The 24202-nt window shown below is 31.8% G+C and overlaps 4 protein-coding genes across 4 annotated transcripts; 2 read left to right on the top strand and 2 right to left on the bottom strand.

Annotated features, from left to right (window-relative positions):
* Positions 1–2157: 2157 nt before the first annotated feature.
* LOC123883321 lies at positions 2158–4937 on the bottom strand. The gene is made up of 2 exons (XM_045932078.1): positions 4731–4937; positions 2158–2926 (listed from the first exon to the last, which is right to left on the bottom strand). The coding sequence occupies exons 1-2, from the start codon at positions 4813–4815 to the stop codon at positions 2340–2342; spliced, it is 672 nt and encodes a 223-aa protein (XP_045788034.1). The 5' UTR covers positions 4816–4937; the 3' UTR covers positions 2158–2339.
* Positions 4938–6723: 1786 nt separating this feature from the next.
* LOC123883320 (10 kDa chaperonin 1, chloroplastic-like) lies at positions 6724–9970 on the top strand. Its single transcript, XM_045932077.1, has 7 exons — positions 6724–6919; positions 7020–7078; positions 7176–7226; positions 8083–8148; positions 8268–8315; positions 9379–9408; positions 9712–9970. Exons 1-7 carry the CDS (start codon positions 6838–6840, stop codon positions 9778–9780), a joined length of 405 nt encoding a protein of 134 aa, XP_045788033.1. The 5' UTR covers positions 6724–6837; the 3' UTR covers positions 9781–9970.
* Positions 9971–11690: 1720 nt separating this feature from the next.
* On the bottom strand, positions 11691–15594 carry LOC123883319 (protein TRIGALACTOSYLDIACYLGLYCEROL 4, chloroplastic-like). The gene is made up of 5 exons (XM_045932076.1): positions 15223–15594; positions 13301–13550; positions 12797–13154; positions 12252–12565; positions 11691–12109 (listed from the first exon to the last, which is right to left on the bottom strand). Exons 1-5 carry the CDS (start codon positions 15489–15491, stop codon positions 11912–11914), a joined length of 1389 nt encoding a protein of 462 aa, XP_045788032.1. The 5' UTR covers positions 15492–15594; the 3' UTR covers positions 11691–11911.
* Positions 15595–17668: 2074 nt separating this feature from the next.
* LOC123883317 (putative invertase inhibitor) lies at positions 17669–18316 on the top strand. Its single transcript, XM_045932075.1, has one exon. It carries the CDS (start codon positions 17719–17721, stop codon positions 18307–18309), a length of 591 nt encoding a protein of 196 aa, XP_045788031.1. The 5' UTR covers positions 17669–17718; the 3' UTR covers positions 18310–18316.
* The last annotated feature ends 5886 nt before the right edge of the window (positions 18317–24202 follow it).

Here is a 24202-nt window from a genome sequence, read left to right as displayed (position 1 = left end):
TTCGTGCTTCTAATCTTTTTTTTAAGATTATTAGTCTTATTTTACATTCTTTGACATTCTTTAGCCATGGTCACCTGAAAAACAGAGGAAGGAAAAATAAATTTGACATTCTATGAAAAACATCAAATTCACCCTTTCACCACCAATCAAGTCAAAGGGCGTGGAAATGCGACTGATGATCCCAACAGTTGCTCGCACAATAAGGACCAAAAGTTCTACATCTAAGAATATCTCATCATCATTCTCGACAAATCACCGTCGTTCACGCAACGGTTGTTAGAAGTCCCACATTGGCTAGAGATATGACATAGATAGCCTTTATAACTATAAGTATAGTGCAAACCTCAACTCTCAAGCTAGCTTTTGTGGTTGAGTATAAGCCTCTCAAATTCTAATAACAGTAAGATTAGCTCGAAGTAAAGGACGAGGGGAATGTCTAATGCAATCTTCACCATTGCTCACACACACAATGGTATGAGTCCTCGACATATCCTTACAAAGTAGTAACCCAGAAAAACCCAGAAGATGATGAATATGGAGGATTGAAGATGACGAACGGAGCAAAGCCTTAAAATTTGAGAAGATTTTAGAGACTTGAGAGGTTTCACAAACAGGAAATGTTTGAAAAAGTCCCTCCATTTCCCTATTTATAATCATATCACCAACAGGCGCAACCATCATAGAGGAAACAACGCGCCCCAAATCTGATCCGTTATTTTGATTTAAGAGCCAGCCTCAATCAGCTCATACAAACTTAAAAAACTTCAGAAGCTAACTAATAAATATTTTGTTATATGATTCTAATTTTATATTCCAAATAAACACAACCTATAGTTAACTATATAAAAGTCAACTACTCCCTCCATTCATTGCTCTTTCTATTATCATTTTATATTCCATTACTTGATTACTTTAGAGTTCATTATACTTGGAGGTCACGTTTAGCTTGCTTATATCAATCAGACATGAGAGCATCTTTAATTGTCCCAATATCCCAATTCATATTTCAACTAATGGCCAACAAGTCAAATAAAAATGGACAATTGTCTTGGCGGAAGGAGGCCAGAGGCAAGAAGCCATGGCCTAATCTTCCACCACAATTACTCAGTCACATTGGTAGGCATCCAGATGTAATGGATAAAATTAGTTATCCAGGCAGTATCAAGGCGCTCAGGTTGGCATCTAGACGCTGCCAGAGCAATATGAAGAACCCTCAATTGGCAGAGCTGGTAGATGTCGAGATCTCATTCATAATCGTGAGGAGTACTATTGGCCTCATTGTGGTAGTCATCCAGAATTCTGGGAACCTGGATTTATGCCATTGTACTTTGTTGGATGTGGCCACGGTGCAGTTGTTTCCCGACGCAATAGCCCATCGGAGTATATTCTTCACAACATTGCCTCAAGAGATTGTAGGCATGTCCCGAATTGGGATGTTAACGTTCCCCTTAAATTTGTGCTGATCAATGAGTCCCCTATGTCTTCTAAGTTTTGTCTCCCAGTGATATTTACAGGTATCAGCAATCCAGCTTTTGCATTTTGTTGGCTGAACGGCCCTGTGCATGTATGTGAGAATCGGGGCTGCACTATTATCGATCCAAATGATCCGAAGCAACAGTTCATGAAATTCGGAACAGCTATAGCATCTCAAGGGAAAATTTACACGTTGAGTATGCAGGGAACCGTTGCTGTTATTGAAGTCATTGTTGGCACTGATGTTGCAATAACAGCAATCAGCAAATGCAGGGCTGTACCATCCGTTAACGCGAGATATTTCAGGGAATGCCTAATTGAATCAAATGGGGAAATCTTGCTGGTTTTCCTCATTTTCCAGAAAACAATGACTATTGTGGATCATGTGGAGGTCTTTAAGCTTCAAGTTCCTAAGCTTAGATGGGTGAAAATGGAAGAACTTCAAGATAGAACTTTGTTTGTGGAGCCTGAGTCTTGCATTTGGGTTAAAGCAAGTCAATTTGGTTGCAAAAGTAATTGTGTTTCCTTCTCTACAACCATTGATGAATGGTGGACATATGATTTGAAATCTTACACCATATCATCCAGGTGGAGTAAAAATGAGTTGCATGAAGAGCAAGTAATATCAAACAATGAAGGAGCATATAGAAACATGAATTGATAATTAAAAATTGTAAAAATTTGTATAATTCAGCGACTTATCCTCTAAATGTTTAGCAACTTTGAATCAATAGTCACCTGCAATAGGGAGGGAATACATATATCCTAATAGCAGTAAGTGTAAAAGTAAACAAATAACATAAAATATGAACAAAAAAACATCGCAAGAGTTGTCACGTGAAGATCATGAAATCAGTATAAATCGATCACAAAAGTTTAAAAAGCAGAATGAATACATAACACATGAAAAATAAGTTAAAAAATGGAACACCATTTTTCTGCCCTCCACTGCATGGAGTATTGCTCCCACTATAACATCCTTTTTTCTGCTTGATTCCGGCACCGCGATTTTCAAGCACAAATGTAGAGTTAGCTTTTCCATCACTAAACAAAACGCACCAAAAGAAAGGCCCTTTTTTATGATCTCCAACAAGGCCTACTCCAACTTCAGTATGTGATTTATTTCTCAAAAGAGACAAAGATTTCTTATCTTTAATAAGAATTTGAGAAAATGCTAATGATGGTTCGAGATACTTTCTTTGACAGCCAACAATGTGTCCGGTTATGGTGCCGAAAGTTGGTAACTCTACACCGCAATTCGGAGCAAAGACTTCAACGAAATCATCTTCGGGAGGTTTGCAGTTAACAACATTGTTATCGGTGCAGTTTCCTTTGCATAATTCAACATATTGCAAGGCCATGCACCCTAGACCAGGAGTGTCATTCAAATTGTGGAGCTTTTGATCTGTTCTATTCTTGTTTATAATATCGACAATTTCGCTTGCAGGGTTTCCTGTAGGACAAAGAGAACACAAACCAGCTCACATCATATAAGAGATATATTATTGTAAATATGCATCCATATACACATAACTGAAGATTACGTTTATAGTTTATATTTGTCCTGTTCAAGTAAAAATAGATTAATGTGTGCCTTGAAACTGAAGGATTGTCTGCAGTCACAGTATCACACATTCACACAATCAGCACATCGGTGGTCATTAAATTGAGATCGGACAATTCAAATTTTGTTTTTGTTTTTTTTTTAAAAAAAAAAACTAAAATGCAAGGCTTTAAATTTGATGACATTATCATCATGAACACTTGCACTATACTTACATTTTCTGCCAATTTTAATGCACAAAACAAGTTATGCTAAGAACCAAATCATCTAAATTTCAATTCATAAAAGATAATCAATCAGATGATCAGTCAGTAACTAAGTAATAAAACCCAAATACTTTGATCTCTTGTGACTGATTCCTATCAAGACAAACAATGAATTGCTATGAGCCAAAATTTACTTATTGGTCTTAAGTCTTAACTGAAACAAAAGAAAGACCTTTAACTTCTAGGGAATATAACTTTTGAAAATACACAATGTAGTACATATAGACAGTATAATACTATTTCTAGAGACATCTATGTTGGGACAAATCGATTTCTTGAGGTTGAAGAAATATAAAATTGAAGGATATGAATTGAAGAGAGAAAAGTGAGATTGTACTGGAAATAAGATGTGTTGTTATTTCCTTAATAGATCAAGCTTGTATAGCCTATAATCCAAAATTTGTAACAAAAACTCATGAGCTCAAGCTGAGCCTAAGGCCAGCTTTGGCACAGCTCGCGCCTATGAGCTGCCAACCTCTAACTAACTAACACTTCTAACTAACATAGTAGCTCACAGTTGTTAAAGAAGACGAACTTAACTAACATACATGGTCATCCAAGAAGTTCAATTATCTTGAAATGCCAGATGAATGATAGATTGATAGTTACTCAAGACGTTCAATTGGATTTAGTTTTTTAAACACAATAATTATTTCAAAGATAGGGTTGAGGGACAGACAATTTTTAGGCGCAATTTCAGCCAAAATTTATAAATGATTTTGAATGAACTAGGAAGTGCTTCATCATACAAAATCTGTTGTAGGTTAAAAGTATCTTAAGATGGAAATTGTACATAAAAGTGTTGCCTCTTTTGACTATCAAAATATGCTCCTAATTGTGGTCCTTGATCAAGCAATTAAAAAGAGTTAATAGTTTATATTTCTTAAACAAGACTTTGGTATTGGTCCATGCTTCCCATAAATTAAAATAAATAGCTGAAACCACGCCAGAACCGACCCCCAAACGGCCGAACCAGATCATGCGGTTCAGTGGGCTGGATACTCGTGGTGAAAACCAAAAAATAAAAAAAATAAATAGCTGACACATGGGAGAAAAGGACAATGCAGAGTAGTGTTCTAAAAGTTCAATAGGACAAACATAAAAACTTTCAATTTCCAAATACAACCTATTGAGATTTAACAAATTAGGAATTTCATTTTCACTCTTAAAGCTCTTTTCTTTCTGCATACCAACAATTAATTAAAGAAACTAAATGTAACACTGAAAAAGTTTAGAGATCCAGAAAAAGATGCAAACTTTCAAAGCCTTTTCAAGAATAATATAACTCAAGACAATCAAAATTCAGAAAAACTCAAAGAATAATTAACATTAACATAAGCATACATTTCCACCTTATAACAGCAAAATAGTGAGTAAAACACAGAAATGGTAAAAATAAAAAAAAATAAAAAAAAGGGTAAGCTTACCATGTGTGTGGGAGAAAACAAGAGCTGGCAAGAAGAGACAAAGGAAAAAGTACAAGAAACAGCAACTGAGGTTGTTCTTCAACATGTTAACAATAATGAGTTTTGATTTAGTAGGAATGTGATGGAAAGTGAGTGGAGAAAAGGGTTATGGTGTTTTGAAAGAAAGACAAAAACTTTGCTCAAATGGAAAGAAAAAGGGTTGATGGGTGTGAGGTCATGGATATGGGTTTACAGTATAAGAGTGTGGGACTAATGTGGTCCCTATGTAGCCGTTATCATCTCTGTCATTCATTCTAATGCTTTGTTTCTTAACATAAAAGGTTGATTAAGTTAACTAAAACAAACAAATGGGACCAATTTTCCGGGAATATTGTGGGAACACGGATAGAACTTAAAGATTTTCAGCTGGCTTAGACTAAAAAGTCAAGCTTTTTTCAAACCTCGGTATCTTAAAACACAAATTAATGGAAAGCCATTATATATGGTTTAATAGTGAGAAATTCAAATAGTATACTAGAAATGGTAGATTTGATTTTCAACTTCATCATAAATTAAAAAAAAAACTAATAAAAAATTAATAGTTAGTTTACACTCCATCACTTTTTTTTTTGCTTAAATATATAAAAATGTTGGGGATAGAACTCCTTTAAACATCAGTAATCACTAAATAATATATAAGAGTCGTGCTAACATGTACTCATGTGTCCTTATGGCACATGTTTAAGAATGTAAAAGTAGTAAAATTCTCTCAAAATTTGTGCATTTAAAATTCAAATCAAATGCACGAATTTCAATAAAACATTGCTGTATTTCGAATCTTAAGATGTCCTTAGGGCACATGTTAGCTTTTTCCATAACATAAATATCCTCTCTAATTTTTGAAAAACACTCACCTCTCCATAAAAAAATTAACACAATTAACATCTCAATATAAAATTAGAAGTACCTGTGAGCTTAACTCAGTTGGTAGGGACATCGCACTATAAATACAAGTTTCTGTTAGCTTAGCTCGGTTGGTAGGAACATCGCACTATATGCGTAGGAGTCGAGGTTCGAACTCCGGACACTCTACTTATTCACTTTTAAGGTGAAATTTTTAGCACTAGACTAAATAACCTAGTGATAGAAACTAGAATAAATAACCTAGCGATAGAAATTTCACCCTTAAAATAAATAAGTAGGTTATTCGAAATCCGAACTTCAACTTCTTCATATAAAATGTAATATCCTTAACAACTAAGTTAAGTTTACAAAACGATTTAAAAACTTTAGTAATAAAAAAAATTAGAAATAATAATAAAAAACAACCAAGTTAAGTTTACAAGTACATTTAAAAACTTTAATAATAAAAAAATAGAAATAATAAAAATAAAGAGATCCCAACTCTAGTACTAGAGTCTCGAGATGCATGGTTATTAAGTAAGGAAAGAAATACTATTATGGTAGGTTATTTCTTTGTACTACGTAAAGAAAGAATACTCTATCTATCATAGATTCAAAATTTATTTTATCACTACGTCCCAAAATAAGTGACACAGTTGATTGTGTTTTAAGCATGTCGATCCATAAGTTTGACTATTTATATTTGTAATTGTATAATACAGTAATAAAAATTATAAAAAATTAGACATTTTAAGAATACACATTGAAAATGAAACGGATCTAACAACATCTTATATGTTAATATTTACTTTTTAGATTCATTGTAGAATTAATGTATTTAGACTATATTATTGTCTAGATACATCTATTTTACAATGAATCTAAAAAGTCAACTCTTTCTTATATACAGAATTGGAGGGAGTATATGTGAACAATGTACAACAGTCAACTGTGACATTCAATTCGGGACGGATTCAGTATCAAACAAAAACAAAATAGGAGTATATTTTTCTTATTTTTTTTTGCGATTAAATTAACTAATTTAACAATTTCAAAAATCAAATATTGAAATTACCTTCTAGTACCTTCTCCTCACATCGACTCACCCTCTTGTTTGTCTTCATTCTTGACATTTTGTGACATTGTGGATAATAAAACCTAAAATAGGGTTTAACTCATACAATTGTTCTTGTTTCCTTCACTCTCTCATCTCTTATCCATTACCATGGCTTCCACATTTCTCACCATACCAACATCCTTCCTTCACAAAACCACCACAGCTTCTTTCTCCAACCGGAAACTCCCACGTATAATTCTTCTTCTACTCATCAAAAAAATTAATTTTTTGATAACCCATTTCTTCATTTTAACAAATTCTTAATCTTTTTTCATTTGGGTATTTTTCAGTTTTGAAGAGTAACTCTTTGAAGGTTAATGCAATTGCCAATAAATGGGAACCTACTAAGGTTGTTTATAATTCTCCTTTTATTTAATAGTTTTTATGTTTTTTAAAGTTTAATTTTTGTTTTTGTATCTGAATTTTGTTGATTTTTTGGATTTCAGGTTGTGCCTCAGGCTGATAGGGTTCTTATTCGTTTGGAGGAGCTATCACAAGTATGCTACAAACTTATCCAAAAATCAAATTTTTATTTTTTTTAATTTCAATTTGGGATATTGTTTATTCTTAGTCTGTAGGAATTATGAGAAGTAGATTAAAGGACTTAAGAAATTTTTTTCTATAAATTGAGAAAAGTGGAAATTTTTATTAATTCAAGTGACATTGTCCTGACGGGATTCAAACTCAGCAACTTACTTAGTAGATTAAAGAACTTAATTATTGTTTCATTTCATTTGATTAAAGAACTTAATTATATAGTTGTTGTTGTTGTTTCAATGTTTGGTGCCTGCAATCTTGAAATAATTACTATGATAAGTTCAAACTATAGGTCGAGTGTTGGATTAGTTTGCGAGGCTTCTTTGTTTAGATAACTTTCCGTTTAATGTTGTTCCGTAGCATGATTTTGATACGATTAGTGTGCCAATTAAATAATTTGTTGCAACAAAAAACCAAGCTGTATGACATTGGTTGCGTGCCAAATTGATATATCCTCATCGAATGTCATCAACTTGGTTTTCTGTTTTGTCAGAGAAAACAGAATCACCTATGTTCTCTTGTTAGCGAGATAAGTGATAACAGCAATTTAAGTGCATCATTATATATTTCTTGAATTACACATGCATAAGTAATAGCTAGCAGAGTAGAAAAGTTATGTAATGCTGTGTTGCTATATAGATGAGTTATTGTTATCTATGCTTTATGTGTGATTGAACTAGTTGGTGGCTTCATCTGTTTTATTATGCTTAGTTTGATTTTGTTTTACTGTCAGAATCAAGTATTCTGCAATTGTTAATTATAAATTGGATGGTGCATGATTGCGTAGCTGATTTGTGAATATATTTTTTGTTGCAGCAAACAGCTGGTGGAATTTTGCTGCCCAAGTCAGCTGTTAAATTTGAGCGATACCTTGTTGGAGAAGTAAGTATACATATTACATAGTGCTTCATGATGTTTTATATCTGAAGGTTTGTTCTTTATAAAAAAAAAACTTGAGTTTTACGATAATTTGGTCTAATTTTATTTTGTATTTGTTTCAGGTCCTAAATGTTGGTGCTGAGGCTGAAAATGTGAAGGCCGGAGCAAAGGTATGTTGTTAGTTACTGTAATGGAGGTGAAGTTAACAATAAGCCAACAATCTCGAGATTAATAGTATGCTTTGTATAGGTGACACAAAATCTCAAAGGACCCTAAATCTACCATGGCAAACAACCTAAACATGTGACTTAAATCCTAATCCTAAGATCCAAATAACTACTGTAACTATGAACCCTGGAGTTATTTTCGATGAATGCTAAAACCTTCCGATTACAAACTCTAATTCCCAATTTACAATTGCAACAAAAGTTAACGATATTAAGAACCACTGAGCCAATCATCTCAGAACATGAAGCTTGTAAAGCACAGACACAAACATGACACTGACATGTAGACACTGGTAGTAATTATAAAAATGATTTAATCGAATGTAATCACATGTGTCAGTGTCGTGTCGGACACTATACAAACTTCCAATAAGAAGTAATTATAAAAATGAATTAATTGAATGTAATCATATGTGTCAGTGTCGTGCCGGACACTATACAAACTTCCGATTAGAAGTGTCTTTGCTTGCTTCAGAGATTGAAGCACAGGGATAGTTTATTTAACATGGCCTCTCAAATAGAAGCCCCTCGGACTTGAACCTTGGATAGTGGCCACTGTCCCATCTTTTAGGCCGACAAGGGTCAATTTTTGACTACGTTGTTCATATAGCTTTGATACCACACTTTACTATGACTAGAATAGAATGTTACAAATTGCTTGAGAGGTGTAAACCTAAGCATTGTGTTATGAATCCTCAACCAAATCAAACTTTCTGTTTCTTGTAATCAGAAAATGTAGCATGCATAATATATATAGTATTTGCTCATTAGTCAAATGACTGGAGTCTATTCTGGTTTTGTTTGATGTATCTTATTTCGATAAAATGGAGGAAGTTAGAGGTTCACTTCTTTGCCTGCCACGATAGTAGTAGTGTGCAGGGTTAACTTGGGATTACTTTTGGTTCAAATAATGAAATAATAGAATAAAGTTAGCAGTTTTTGAATCATTTGAACTTCCTGGTTTTCATTTCATAGTTTAACTATAATTATCATTATTTTTTTACAGGTTCTATTCAATGATGTAAATGCTTATGAGGTAAAGTGACATTAAAATATTTGCACTTATGTACATATTTACATCCAGGTGTATTTTAAGTCGTAACATTAACATTGAACGCTAATTTTTAAAATGAATTAATCAATGACTAAAGAAATATTTATATCAAAAGAACAACTAGTATTCGAGTAAATTGTTGTGCCGATTGCCAACCATTTTTTGTTATATCTCACACATACTGCTTTATTGAGAAAAGAAATTTGATAGCATTCTAATGACATTATGAATCAGCCGTGCTTTTCATTTCATCATTAATAAATATGTTGGTCTATTGTTTTTCAGGTGGATTTGGGGACTGATGCAAAGCACGTCTTCATTAAATCAAGCGACTTATTGGCCGTGGTTGAGTAGGGTTCGGGGTACTATATGAGACAACGAGGAACGACCTTTTTGATAATAATATATTTATGGCAAATGTATTAGGAGTAGAATGAAAAAATTTCAATGATTGGTGTTAAAATATTCTCTATGTTATTATTATTATATTATTATTATTATAATAACAACATTCCTTCAGAAGTTTTGGATATTGCAGATGCTATGATCACTGCTGTTTTTCAATATTGCAATGCATAATCTCAGTTTGAAATTCATTGGTTGATGACTTGATGTCCAAGGAATCAATTTTGTGGATTCCACATCATAAGGGTTAACAAGGGTCTTCATGGTTTGAGAGACCTTTGTCATGTTGATTACTTTTGCCTGTGGTGAAGATTTTTACAATTGCATGAGAGGATAAATACCTATAAGCATAGAAAGAAAGATAGACATCTTATGCAATTCTGTTAAATTTGAGTTTTAAGAAAATATTATTGAGTAGTTCTTTCTAGAAACTCATTCTCTCTTGTCAGCCTCTAGCTCTTTGTTGATTTTCTTGGATATGGATTTTCTCAAATATATTCGGGGCCTGTTTGTTTCAGCTTTAAAAAAATGGATTTTTTCTTTGTATTTTTGAAAATAGATTTTCTAAAATCGATTTTCAAAATATTACAAGTTTTTTTATATTCGTTTTCTCTAAATTGAAACACTAATTTTGACATCATATAACATAAACACACATTATTGAAGATCAAAACATAGTCAAAATCACAATTTTTTCAAAAGTTGTATTTCAAAAATGATTTTTATGAAAATTTATTTGAAATAGCTTCAAAATTAAATGATTTTTCGAAATTTTGATATCCAAAAAAATCTGTGACCATCCGATCATACTTGCTCATGCTGCACTAATATCTGTGACCATCCGATCTTAATCAAACAACTCAGAATAATAGATTTTAATTTGTAATTTAAAAAACAGTTGCACTAATATCTGTGACCATCCGATCTTAATCAAACAACTCAGAATAATAGATTTTAGTTTGTAATTTAAAAAACAGTCTTTAATTTAAAGTGTCTAATTTTGATTGAATAACTATCAATTTTCCAGTAAGTTACAACAATTCAAACTACAGAACAATAATCTATCGAAACTACAGAAAAACAATTTTATAGTAAACACATACACACAAATACAAATAGTTACAGCAACAAGAGTATGGTACAAAAGAGAAGAATGTTTGATTGACTCCAAAACTTGGTATTATCATAGCGACTAGGGAGCATCAGTTTCCATCATCACCACCCTGTTCTCCAAATCAACCATTCCATTGCAATCTCTGTCAAAACATGTCATACAAGGTAGTGTTTTGCGGCAAGATATAGTGTTTTGCGAATAGCGTTTCTCCTATGGCAGTGAAGTTCAGTGCTACCAAGGATGCCAAAAGAGCGAACAATTTGTAAACTATGTCGCCCAAGTCTTTAATTTTATTCACGTCTCCATTGCCGTGCACACAACATTTTCCACATTTCTTCTTGGGTTACCTTGTGTGCTCGCTCGCTTCTTTTTAAAGGCAACATTGAACTATTTCCCTGCAAATATGCTACCTTCGCCGTTGGACTGAAGGTAGCATTTCTTCTTTCTTTTAAGTCTTCTTTCCCTCAACGCCTTGCGGTCACAATTACTTTGTTCTTGCATTTGGAATATTAATAGTTGTTTGATTAAGATCAGACATCTAGATTGAAACTCACTGACTCACTATTTTTTATTACAAAATAATAAATAAATTTTGAATTTTTTTAAGGATATCCAATTAAGATCAAATGACCACCATGATTTTGGAGATCTCATTTCCCTTTGGAGAGAGAATCCAGTCTTTTGGAAAATGAACAAAATTTTGATTCTTTTTGAACTTGTATGGCAGTTATAAAGAACAATAGTGTAGTTTGGTTTTGAACCTTTGATAACCACCCAACTAAACATAACTCTTAATTGATACAAAAAGAAGCCAACTAACTCTAAAATGAATTATGCATGCAACAACATACATGCAAAGAACAAAGGATAATAAACAAACGCGACTTTAACAACAACCGTGTCGCATTCTTACATTAAAAGGTGTTATTATGCATGACTTACAAAAATGATGAAGACCGACTTCAATTAAAACTCGAATAAGCGCAATTCAACCATCCCTTCTTTCCGTTTTGGTGAATACCAAGCAACGATTTTTCCGGATTCCAGAAACTCCAAAGAGTAATTCAAGCTGCAAATGAAATCTTCTATGTAGATACCATGTTTCCTTGTCAATGACTCAATTGCAATTCGAGAATCTGCTCGAAATACAACCGGTCCTGCAACCTACATATATGTTTGTGTAGCGGTCAATATCAATATTTAGAATCCTCTTACTACTCGATTAAAATTCTTAACAGTTACTTAAAACGTATTCTTGATTAAAGGACATTCAAAGATAGTTGCTCTTATAAAGGAAAATCTGTACCTGCTGTTGAAAGATTAAATTAAGCCGGGGTGAGGCTGATGATTGTTCGTTAAGATCAGCACTAGAACGCTTGAAACCATTCAGAATCTTCTTTGCAAGTCCGGAAGCTGAAGATATATCTAGACGGGCATCTACCCTGGTTAAGTCCCCGAAACGCTTCATGAATCTTCCTTGCTGAAAAGTATAGCAAACTGAACCAAACAAATCGGCATTAAATCGAGATCTCTTTCTTCTCTTTGATACGGCTTGATCTTCTCCTGAATCGATACCAGAAAAGTTCTTCCCGTTCCAAATCCAGGAAGCAAAGGAGCTACCTACATTTATAAGATAATTGCCGTAATGTCTAGTCAGCTAACAACAATCTATTCACCAATGATGAAAAAAATGTTCGTATGAAAATCAAGGGAAATTTATAAAATACACCGAAAGAAATTATTCAACTCATTCATATTGATTCCGTAAGGGAGGGACTTTGTAACTTATAAGAATTCACCTATTGATTCTCAACTCAAACAATGATGACAACATTCATCAAAAGAATTTACCTATAATTCCAGATACTGCTGCATGAGGTTCCTTAAGTCGCACATCATATGGAGTCAATTTTTTGTATTCCTTCTCAATCTCCTTGTTTTTCCAAAAGTACTTGATCTTGTCATAAGTAAAAGCAGCCTTGGCGCATAACCCTGGCAGTAGAGACAGTGGTGTATCGCTATCAGTTGAATTAATTGCCTGAGGATTACCATTGTTCTTATGTATCCCAAAACGGTATCGCAATCCAGAATCAGACACAAAGGATGACAAATCAACTGATATAGACTCGGGAACATCCCAATATCTTCCTTTGTGGTCAACAAACAATTGAGGCCATGCTGCCTCCACCGTAAGATCATGTTCAGGAAGCTGCACAAAACATTGTCTTTTACGGTTATTCATTATGCTATCAGGCATCGTAGTACAAATCTTACTTAACATTTTGAGATTATGAAGAAAGTTTCAACTGACTGCATGAGATTATGAAAAATTAAGAAAAGCAGTTAAGTTCGTGCCTCGTGAAAAACCATCACTTTTTTGCGGCGTCTTTCTTTCTCACCATGGCCCTCTAAAGCAAACAACGCAGACGTTGAAGGAGAAAAAGAAAACTGCGAGGTTAAGCCATATGAATAATGCGACTTGTCAATGAAATGCTTTGCAACACCCTTAACTGTGGAGAGATTGAATTCAGTAGCATTAGAAATCTCATTTTTTAAATCAACTATCATTTTCCTGGGACGGAATTGCCCTGTTGCTGCAAGCCACCTATATCAACCATAATAAAGCTATATATGAGTACATTAAAGAGTTGAGATTCATCATTGATATTTGAATTGAGAAGAACAAAAAAAGGGGCATACAACCATTTTGGTCCCTGAAAGTGTAATTCGTTGTCACATTAATCTCTGAAAGCATCGAAATTGCAAATACATCCTTAGCGTCTCTTTGGTTAGTAATTTTGTGGACTAAATTGACCAACAAAAAACACATTCCACGACTAAATTGACTACCTAAAAACATATTTGATGATCAAAATGGCTAATATAAAAGACATTTGTGGATGAACAAAACCAATATATGAAGCAAGTTATTGAAGCATAAAAAACATAAACTTGTGTTTGAGATAAATTAGTAGAACTAAAACTAATGAGCAAAACTTAGATGTTCTGTAATACAACAATTTAAGAACTCGCTAAATGCATAAAATTAGTTACTCACTTACTGCAACATTTTAATGCCTTCGACTCACTAACAGAAGAGAGAACTAAAAGCTGAAGTATAAAACTACCCAAAAAAAGTATCCAACTGAACTGTTTACACTTAATGGCACTACAACCATATAGTTACTAGTAGGAACAATGAACAATTTGGTTTAAATCCAAATAATGAACATCCTTTTCTTTTATCGGCTACTCTATCCCTACACTCCATGAAAACAACCAATAACTCTTGATTTTTCTTCAAGAATTGGAATTATACAAACAGTGATACACTACCAGCTAGTCAATTTCGGACTAGAAACATGTACAAATTTTGTTTTCTTCTTCTTTTTGGGTTCTCATTCAATAATAAGCATACACCATCAACAACTAAAACAAACCTCATTTTCATTATTTCTTCAAAATAAAAAGAAGCTAAAACAAATAGCTTTCTCAAGTGCTTCAAAATAACCTGTGAAGCACCAACACTTCAAATGATAGGCATGTCCCACACATGTCAGTCTCCGTGTGTGAATCTACACAACACGGACCCGTATGATTATATTCAATTATTTCATTTTCTCAAATTATTATCAAGTCGACATGTCAGTGTCATATATGGAGTCCGTGTTTGTGCATGTGTTTCATAGAAAATAGTTGAACTTCAAAAATAATAAATTTCTTTCTTGAGTGCTTCAAAATAACCTATGAAGCACCGACACTTCAAATTGAAGACACGTCTAACACATGTCAGTCTCAGTGTGTGTATCTACACAACAACGACACATTTGGTTATATTCAATTTTATTAATTTTTGGAAACAACCAATGTTAGTAGTAATTAGTTGTTATATTCAATTATTTCATTTTCTCAAACTATGTCAAACCGTAGTGTCATGTCTGATGTCTATGTTGTGTCATGTCTGCGTTTGTGTCTATGTTTCATAAGAAATAACAACACCCTCACTAGTCACTATGTTTCATAGGAAATCACAAGACCCTCAAAAACAGGCTTGAAACCCCTATTGCCCCCATTTAAGACATTCAACAACCCCAAAATAAAAAATCCAATTTTTAAAGAAGCATAAACAAAAACAGACAATTTAAAGACATACACATTAAAAACACAAACAACCCATTAAAATTCAAGTCTTTGAAATTCAAATTACCATCATATTCAAGTAAATTAAACTAAAATACAACAAAAAAACCAACAAAGAAAGTATAGTGAAACATTACCAACGATTAGTAGTAAGATTAAGGAGAAGTGATTGAAGTGAAAAGGAACCAACTTCCTTAACAGAAGAAGGAGCAAAGGAAGGGATAATGCCAAAACGAGGAGAGAGTTGTTCAGAGAGTTGTTGATGACGAAAGAGTCTACTACCAACTGAAGCATCAAGAGGAAAAGGGTCACCAGGAACAGCTTTGGCCCAACCATCAATGTTTTGAGGAGATGAAATGTTTAAGTCCCAGAATGATGAATCAATGGCTGTTCTTAGCTTAGCCATTGACGATGATGATGTTTTGTGTGAGAGACCAAGAACTATGAATGAAGTGAAGGGGTTTTGTTTTTGTTGAGGTTTTACTTTCTCTGTTGCTTATCCACAAACAAAAACGTGAATTTTTGTTTTCTTGTACTGTATTGTAATTTAACTTTCACTGAATAGATTTTTCAGTAAATGAAGTGAAGAATCATTTTTTTGACAAAAATAAAAATTGCTAGACATTCTTCAAGAAAATAAAAGCATTTCATATTTCTCTAAAAAAAAAAAAATTAAAATTAGATGGTTGAACTTTTTTTTTTTAAAAGTTTTTTTTTTTTTTTACAATGAGCTAAGGATCAAACCTAGGACCTATAACATACTACTTAAACCTCTTACCACTAGACCAAACCTAGTGGCTTTGGTTGAACTTGAATTATAAAGAAAAATAAATAAAATTGGGATAAAATAATTCATGAATTGAACAGCAACAAGTACAAGTGATACTCGATTTTTGTCTCTTGAACAAGTGATTATTGGTCATACATTCGATTTTCGACGCTTGTTTGTGTATGTTATAAAAGTAGTAGAATTTATCTTGTGTGCCCAAAAGGTTGAACTTAGGACCTCACATTGTGTGAGTTTTAATAATATTAAGAAGTTTAAAATAGTGAAGTAAATTTGTATTGAACAAAAAAAATACAATTATTTTATCAAAATATATTTGAAGATTTTGGCTCATTCTTTAAAAAAAATCATATATTTTTTCCAGTAAAGTTGACCATATTAAAGACATATCATACACTAAATATAAATACATCGCTTAATTGAAATTCGAACATTGATTCACCATATTGTGGAAGGATTTTGATTATCTTAGATGAAATTTCCTATCTGATGTTAGATAAAAGACTTCATCTAAGAGTTTGTTTTATGTCTCAAAAAATGTTGGACCAACTCTAATCTCCCCCAATGATAACAACAATATCTCATAAAAGTAACTAGAGAATACTGGCCATTTATAATATAGTTTGAATTCCTCCTCAAGTACCTTAACTATGAATTGTAAGGATGGCAACAAAAATTCATTTTTCTTTTTCACATGACAGGAAATTCCAAAACACAAACATAATCAATAATTAAAATACTAAAAAGGAAAGAAATACTAGATTAGTTACAACAATAATAAATGACCATAACTTTGATGACCATAACCCTAATTAGGGGCATTATCAAGCACATGCAAGGAATGGCATATTTTAGCCAACTTAACCAAAACCTTATTTTCCTCACTGAACACATGAATTTTCTGCACCTCCCACTCCTCTCCTAGCCAAGAATTAATAGTGCTCACAATTGTAGCTATCAATTTATTCAACCCATAAGATTTGGTCTCAAACTACATATTTGAGAGGGCAAAAAACTCTTAAGGCTAAAGAGCCTCACTCAAATAAATCTCCTAAGATCTATGATTAAAGTTGACCCACATGCTCCAACTTTTACCTTTTTCTATAGTAAATCAAATTATTTTTTGAAAACATATATTTTTTTTAAACTTTTTTCATATTTTTTATATACAAATACACTAACCTTCAAACATCATGATTTTTATCAAAAAAAAAAAGTTCACAAAGTCCCTGGCCTTCAACCATTTTAAAGAGTTTTATTAATATTTTCATAAAAAATACTAAAGAGTTTACAAGAGACGAGACATAGAAGTTAGAGATTTTTTTGACAGCTCTACTAAAAAATAATATTTTATTATGCGAACTTGTTAAAAGACAACATTTTCTCAATAAATTGCCTTTCGTTGTACTCAATATTCTTGTGTCTCTTTAAGCTTGATGGAGAAATTTTATTTTACTTGTTATCAAAACACTTAATGGACAATTTTATCAACTTTGTCACGAGGAATTCACTAACCAAAGGGCTTATATCTTTATTTTAATTGGTAGAATTAATTCTTCCAATTTATCCACATAAACAAATTAATATCCTACTCAATTGTTTCTAATAGTTTGCCATATTTCTTCCACCTTTAAATTTAATGATTGCCAAATTAACTTAGCTTCTAATTCCTTCTTGTTTAATTAGACGGCAACTTACATTTATTCTCACAAAAGCATTGCTTCTCAACCCCATAAAAATTGAGAAAAAGTACAATCTTTCCCATCACTACACACTCATTTCTTGCATCTATAAAGTGTTACCTTCACAATTTTCCAAACAAAGAAAACTAAGTCCTAGACACAAAATGTCTAAACAAAGAAAAATGAGTCCTTCTTCATTCCTATTGTTCTTCCTCACAATCATCTTATGTTCTTTCAATCAATTTGTTGATGCCAACCATCTCATCCAACAAACATGCAAGAATTGCTCAAAAAATGATCCCAACATAAGCTACAAATTTTGTACAACATCTTTTCAATCGGACCGTAGGAGCCAATGTGCCCAAAATCTTGAAGAATTAGGTCTCATATCTATAAAGATAACAAGGCACAATGTGACAAATACTTGTGATTACATCAAAGATCTTTTAAAGAAGAAAGATAAAGATCCATTTATCAAAGAATGTTTGAATGATTGTCTTGATGTATATTCTGATGCTATCACAACTTTTAGAGAAGCAATTAGAGATTACAAGGCAAAACGTTATGAAGATTGTAATTTTAAGCTAAGTTCTATTATTGATGCCTCAACAACTTGTGAAGATGGATTCAAGCAAAAGAATGATGTGACTTCACCATTGACAAAGAGAAACAAAAATGTTTTTCAACTTTCTGCCATAGCACTTTCAATTGTTAACATGCTCAATGTGGATAAATTAAACGATGGTACATTATGATTATTAATTTTCATGTTTGCATGGTTTAGGATATAATTATCATTATATAATATTATAATCTCTTGTAAAAAGTATTATAATTAGAGGAGTATATATTTTATTTTTTATATGTATGTGCTTGTATTAAGCACTCGGATAGATTGTATTTGTGTCATGTGTGTCTATATAATGTTAGGTAAGTTTTATTTTTTAGATGTTTTGAATACAAAATCATTTGTTAAATTACTAAAATAATTTCGTTTAATATTATATTTTCAATTAATATCAAATTTCATTTATTTAATTTTTGTTGAGACAATATTAACTCTAGATATAATTTTATTAAATTTGTTTTATCATATGACAACTAGTTAGAAATAATTTTATTAATTTTGAACACTAATATCAACTAATTATCATAGACAACTAATTAGAAATAATTTTATAAATTGATTATCTTTGTGGTCTTACTCTTAGGCCCGTCATGCTGACATGCATGTAGTATAATATGTGACGACACTATAGTGTAAAAAACATTTAAGTTAATTACGATGAAAGAAAAACATTACCATTCATTTTTAAATAAAAGATTGAACCTAAAACGGTGTTAAAATTGAATATAAAATAGTACACGTGTTTAGATGTAATTGGAAAACAGTAAAAACAGTACTGTATTTAAGTTTTGTCCTTCTCTATTTCCTCCTTCTTTTTCTATTTTTTTAAACTTTGTTTATTGCTCTATTTATTTTTATTTTTTTTAACTTTGTTTTTTACCTATTCTCCCTCACTGTTTTCTGGTGTAAGTTTCAAGCCCCCTATTTCCTCGTTCAATTCCTCTATTTATAGTGTGAGAATTAAGCAGCAAGAGATTTTTTCTTGTTGAAGCAAGGTGCAACTTGGGAGATACATTTAATTATGTCTTTTGCAGAGGCATGGGCTAATTGTTAATGTTAGTTTCTTAATAATTAAAAATGAATTGGGTCCAAAACCCATAATAAAAGTGGACTCGCTAGAAGAAACATAATGTTTTGGAATTTTTTTTAAAGGATTAAATATGTGTTTGATTACTATAAATATTTTAAATTTCGTTTTTATAATTGTTTGATTTACTTTTACTAAAATACATGGAACAAGTATGGATATGAGTAACTAGGTATCCGTAGAGCAGGACAGGACATATGTATAAAGATTGTTACTCGCATAAGTATAAGTCTGATTATGAGTATTTTTTTAAACTGTAGATATAAGAATGAGTACTATATAGTACCTTATCTATATTAATACATTGTTTTTTTGGGTACAAGAATACATTGTTTTATCACTACAAGAAAATCAACTTTTATTAGCGGTCAAGAGTAGCCAAGAAGTGCTGAAAACTGCCACCAAATTTAAAGTTATTAGCAGCCAGCTCACAGAAAAAATCCGCCAACAAAACACTCGTCGGTAAGTTTCTTGGCGGCCTTAAGCCCTAAATAAATCCGCCAAAAAAGTGTGAAAGAGAAACTGACAGCAACTTCTTGGCGGCCTTGCCCTCAATAAATTTGTGACACAAGTTTTAACTTCTTGGTGGCCTTAAGCTGCCAATAAAAAAATTTCCCATAAAAAAAAAAAGTTGTCCATGCACGTGAGAGAAGATGTATTAACAATGAAGAAGAAGATGATCATGATGGAGGAAGAAGAAACAACAACAACAATGGCAACCTATGGTTCAACAAAGAGGTCGCATGAATGTTGAGTTTCAAGCAGCTCCACCATCATCTTCAAATGCTTCAATTAGAGAGAAAAAAAGTGAGTTATATTATTTTTATTGTTTTTTCTTCACTTTATATCAAAGTGACATAAAAAAAGATTGATTAAATAAAAACATAAAATAAAATGGGTCGGGTTGGCTCATTAGTCCACGTGGATTGGGTCGGTTTATTAATGTGTAGTCCAATAATAATTGGGTTTGGACCATCAGACTGAACCATGCCAACTCGTTTGATAGCTCTAAATTTGATAACACGAGTAAAGATTTTTAAAAATATTTTTTGAAATGTAACAACTATTTTTTAAAAATGAGTAAAATATAATAACAAAAATTATATATTTAACTGGGTCCACCATATGCCACAACAGTTTTCCATCTAAAAAAACATAAAGACTAAATTTAGTAAGAGTAAATTATAGAGTTTTTAAAAACATATTTAACGATCGTTAGTTGGTTCAGCCCCATAAGTTCCTCATTTTTTTGGTTTAATTAATAAAATGGTCCCTTAAAGACATTTTTGGTTTCAGATTGGTCCCTTAAAGAAAAAAAGGTCCAAATAGGTCCTTTAAAGAAAAAAAAGTCTGAATAGGTCCCTTAAAGACATCTCCGTTAATCAGTTTGGTCCCTAAAAAGATGTCTAAATAGGACTAAACTGATTAACGGATATGTCTTTAAGGGACCTATTCGGACCTTTTTTTCTTTAAAGGACCAATATGAAACCAAAAATGTCTTTAAGGGACCATTTTACTAATTAAGCCCATTTTTTTCTATAGTCCTATTCTCTCTCTCACTTATTTCTTGCGTAAGTTTCCAGCCCCATAAGTTCCTCATTTTTTTCTTGTGGAAACAAATGTGCAACTTGGGAGACAATTTTAATTATGTCTTTTGCAGAGACATTATACAATGGTTAAGGAAAACAAAAAAAGAAAGTTTTGAAAGAAAAAAAAGAACACTTTTTAAACTTTTGAGCAGTTGACTGCACAAACTCCAATGTCAAATTACTATTTTTTCATCCTTTAACCAGACACTGTTTAACATTTTCCATTTTTAAATGTTAGTTTCTTAATAATTATAATTGAATTGGGTCCAAAACCCATGATAATAATGGACCCGTGAGAAGAAGTGTTTGTACTTTTTTTATTATTAATCTTTGAAAATTTCTCTTCGCACCCACCCATTTTCTTTGAAAATTTCCATTTGAAAGTCGTAGTCCCCGAAGTCAACATTGCAGGGGCAATTTTGGAAGTTTGGGGGGTGCGCGAGAAAATGGGTGGGTGCGAAGAGAAATTTTCTTAATCTTTTGGTGCTCATAGGAAGGGATCTCGATAATCCAGAGTTCGGCCGTGAGGTTATGATAGTTTGACCAATAATTATTTCTAAAAAGTCGAATTCAAGTTCTACCAAATAATTCATTTTATAATGGGAGTTAATTAACCACTTGAGCTTAATATCTTGCTAATATTTGGACTCTTTTTAAATAGTGTTTTTATTTACCGATCACGTTTTTTAAGTGTAGTCTTTTTATTAAATTTTAATTCTCCATATAGTTTGGAAAATAGTCTCTATTTTGACAACTTTTTAGAAAATATGGAAATTTCTAGTTCACAAAATAGTTTCATAAAATGTAAATAAGTACAAGACGGATTCTAACATGCACAGGTGACTCAAATGGTTAAATCATGCACCACTTTCAAATATTATTATTAAAAAACCCGAAAAAAGAACCAAAAAAAATCACGAAAAAAAATATGAGTAAGGGAGACATAAATTAAACTCGTTCAACATTATTAAAATTTATGCTTAAATATAACTTCATCACCTTGATCCGTCAATTAAGTTAGTCATTTCCGTTAAATTTGGTAAAAAAAAATTTAATATTCATCATCGCTGTCATCACCTTTATCACTTACTGCCAGAAAAATTCATCATCTTCATCCACAAACTCAGAAAAAATAAATTAAAACTCAAGAAACCTAATAATTCAATTTAAACTTGTTCAAATTTTCCTCACATTCAAAACTGCAACTCTAAAATTCAATGGTTGTTAATGTTGTTGTTGCTGTTTATAAAGTCATGGCTTCCCAGTATTAAATTGACGTTTAAATTTGGGGAAAAATATTGTTGCATAATTTATGGCTGCCCAATAATTCAACATTGTTAATGTTGTTGCCGATTAAATTCAATGAATGGTTGTTAATATTGTATGGCCGTAAATGTTGTTGCATAATCACATAAAGATTACAATCCACGTTGAATGAACAACATGAACATTATGGCAATCAATTAAGCTTATGAATTTGTGCTTCTTTTCGTAGAGTCATAAATTTTACCATGAATTTTGGGGTTAGGATTTTGAATTTGGGGGAAAATTTAATATTGAAGTTTAAAATGGATTATTGATTTTTTTTTCTATTTAATTTTTTTTGGATTGATGAATGATGATGATGGTGATGAAGTTTTTTTTTTGGTTAAAAACAACGATCTTCATTTATTCGAATTTGTAAAGTATATTAATCAAATCATTATTACATATTTAAATTCACTAAAAACTAAAAATATGAATCTGCGAACAAGCTCACAACACTCGAGTTAATAACATTAAACAACCTAATGACAAAACCTACAATTAATATGAAAAATTTTAATTGTCTGGAATAGTCATGCCTACAAATTTGCAATGTTAAATACATTAAAGTTATCGAATCTGCACTGAATTTGAATTGAAACAACTTTGCTAATCTGAACAAAACAAACACCGTATTAAGATGGGAAATCAAAATACACAATACCAAGATGGGAAATCATGAAGGCGAAAACTTAAACGAAACCTAAAAATATGTAAATTTCACTTATTTAAATAAAAATAAATAAAAAACAATCAAGAGACTGGTGATTATAAATCAAAATCGACCATAAATCACCCTCTCTAATGGATGAACAAGAAAGTACTAAAGAAAAATTAGTTATGATGAGAGTGATAGCTAAAAATATTTTTGTATGTGCGTATAAACCACACCTATCATTGATGGTGATGAAGTTATAAATGAAGATTGATGTTTTTCATAAAATTTATCGGAAATAACTTATTTGTCGGACGAAAGTATAATTAGAAAATCAAATGTTAGTTGGTTCAGTGGTGATTGACGCTGAACTTAGTAGGGAGGACCACAATTCGATCCCCCACAACTGCATTTGGAGGAACTAGAATCACTTGATGTCAGAACTTGCCTCGAATTTTGGACTACTAGGACCTCCTTCCCCTAGGAATCAGAGGGTGAAAAAAAGAAGTATAATTAGAGGATTGAAATAAAATAATTATTAAGTATGAGATCAAAATAAAAACCAACAAATAAGTTGGTTTGTCGGGAAAAAAAATTATGAATGTAAAATTTTTCAATCTTTCATTTCATACGTTTCTGGATTTTATAATTGACTTTGCAAGAAACTCATTGTACATTTATTTTTGAGTTTTATTCAAACAATTTTTGTAGTTAACAAAACTCTTTCTTTTAAACTAACCGTTAGTTAATTTAGTGATGATTGAAGCTAAACATGGTAGAAAAGATCATAGTTTGATCCCCATAATTATAATTAAGAGGGACTAAAATCATTTGATGTCAGAACCAGATTAAACTGGTGGTGAAAAAAATAAAAAACCCTGACTTTTAATAATTAATAATAGAGATCCAAACTGTCAAATTTTTTGGGTAGCTAAATATACAATATACCTACCTACACATTAAAGCAAAATAAACAAAAATTTGAGGTAGCCAAAGCTACCCCATCACTGATGGGCATCACCCTTCAAGCCTCTGCACCTACTTCTACCGATGTGACTCTCCATGACATGTTACTCTCCCAATCTTTCTGTTTTGCCTTTTTCGTTAAAATATCAACCTTTTTTTTTTAATATTATTTTATAATGGTAAAATGTCACTTTCCATCTAAAAGCAAGTTATAAATATTTTAGAGAAAATAAGTATAAATAAATTATTCTTAAGCACATTCATATAAGCAAAACAATTTTATTTTTTAAAAAATATTAAAGTTATATTAATTAATGTGATTATTTTATTTTATTTTTTTTATTGACATGTACATTCCTAAATCTTAAGTTTATATTTTTGTGTCTATGTAAGAATATCTCAAGATTTTATCGTAAGT

Source organism: Trifolium pratense, linkage group LG5 (genome assembly GCF_020283565.1).
Source record: "Trifolium pratense cultivar HEN17-A07 linkage group LG5, ARS_RC_1.1, whole genome shotgun sequence".
NCBI classification, from domain to species: domain Eukaryota; kingdom Viridiplantae; phylum Streptophyta; class Magnoliopsida; order Fabales; family Fabaceae; genus Trifolium; species Trifolium pratense.
Note: the sequence above shows the minus strand (reverse complement) of the source record. Positions and strands in the feature narration are given on the sequence as shown.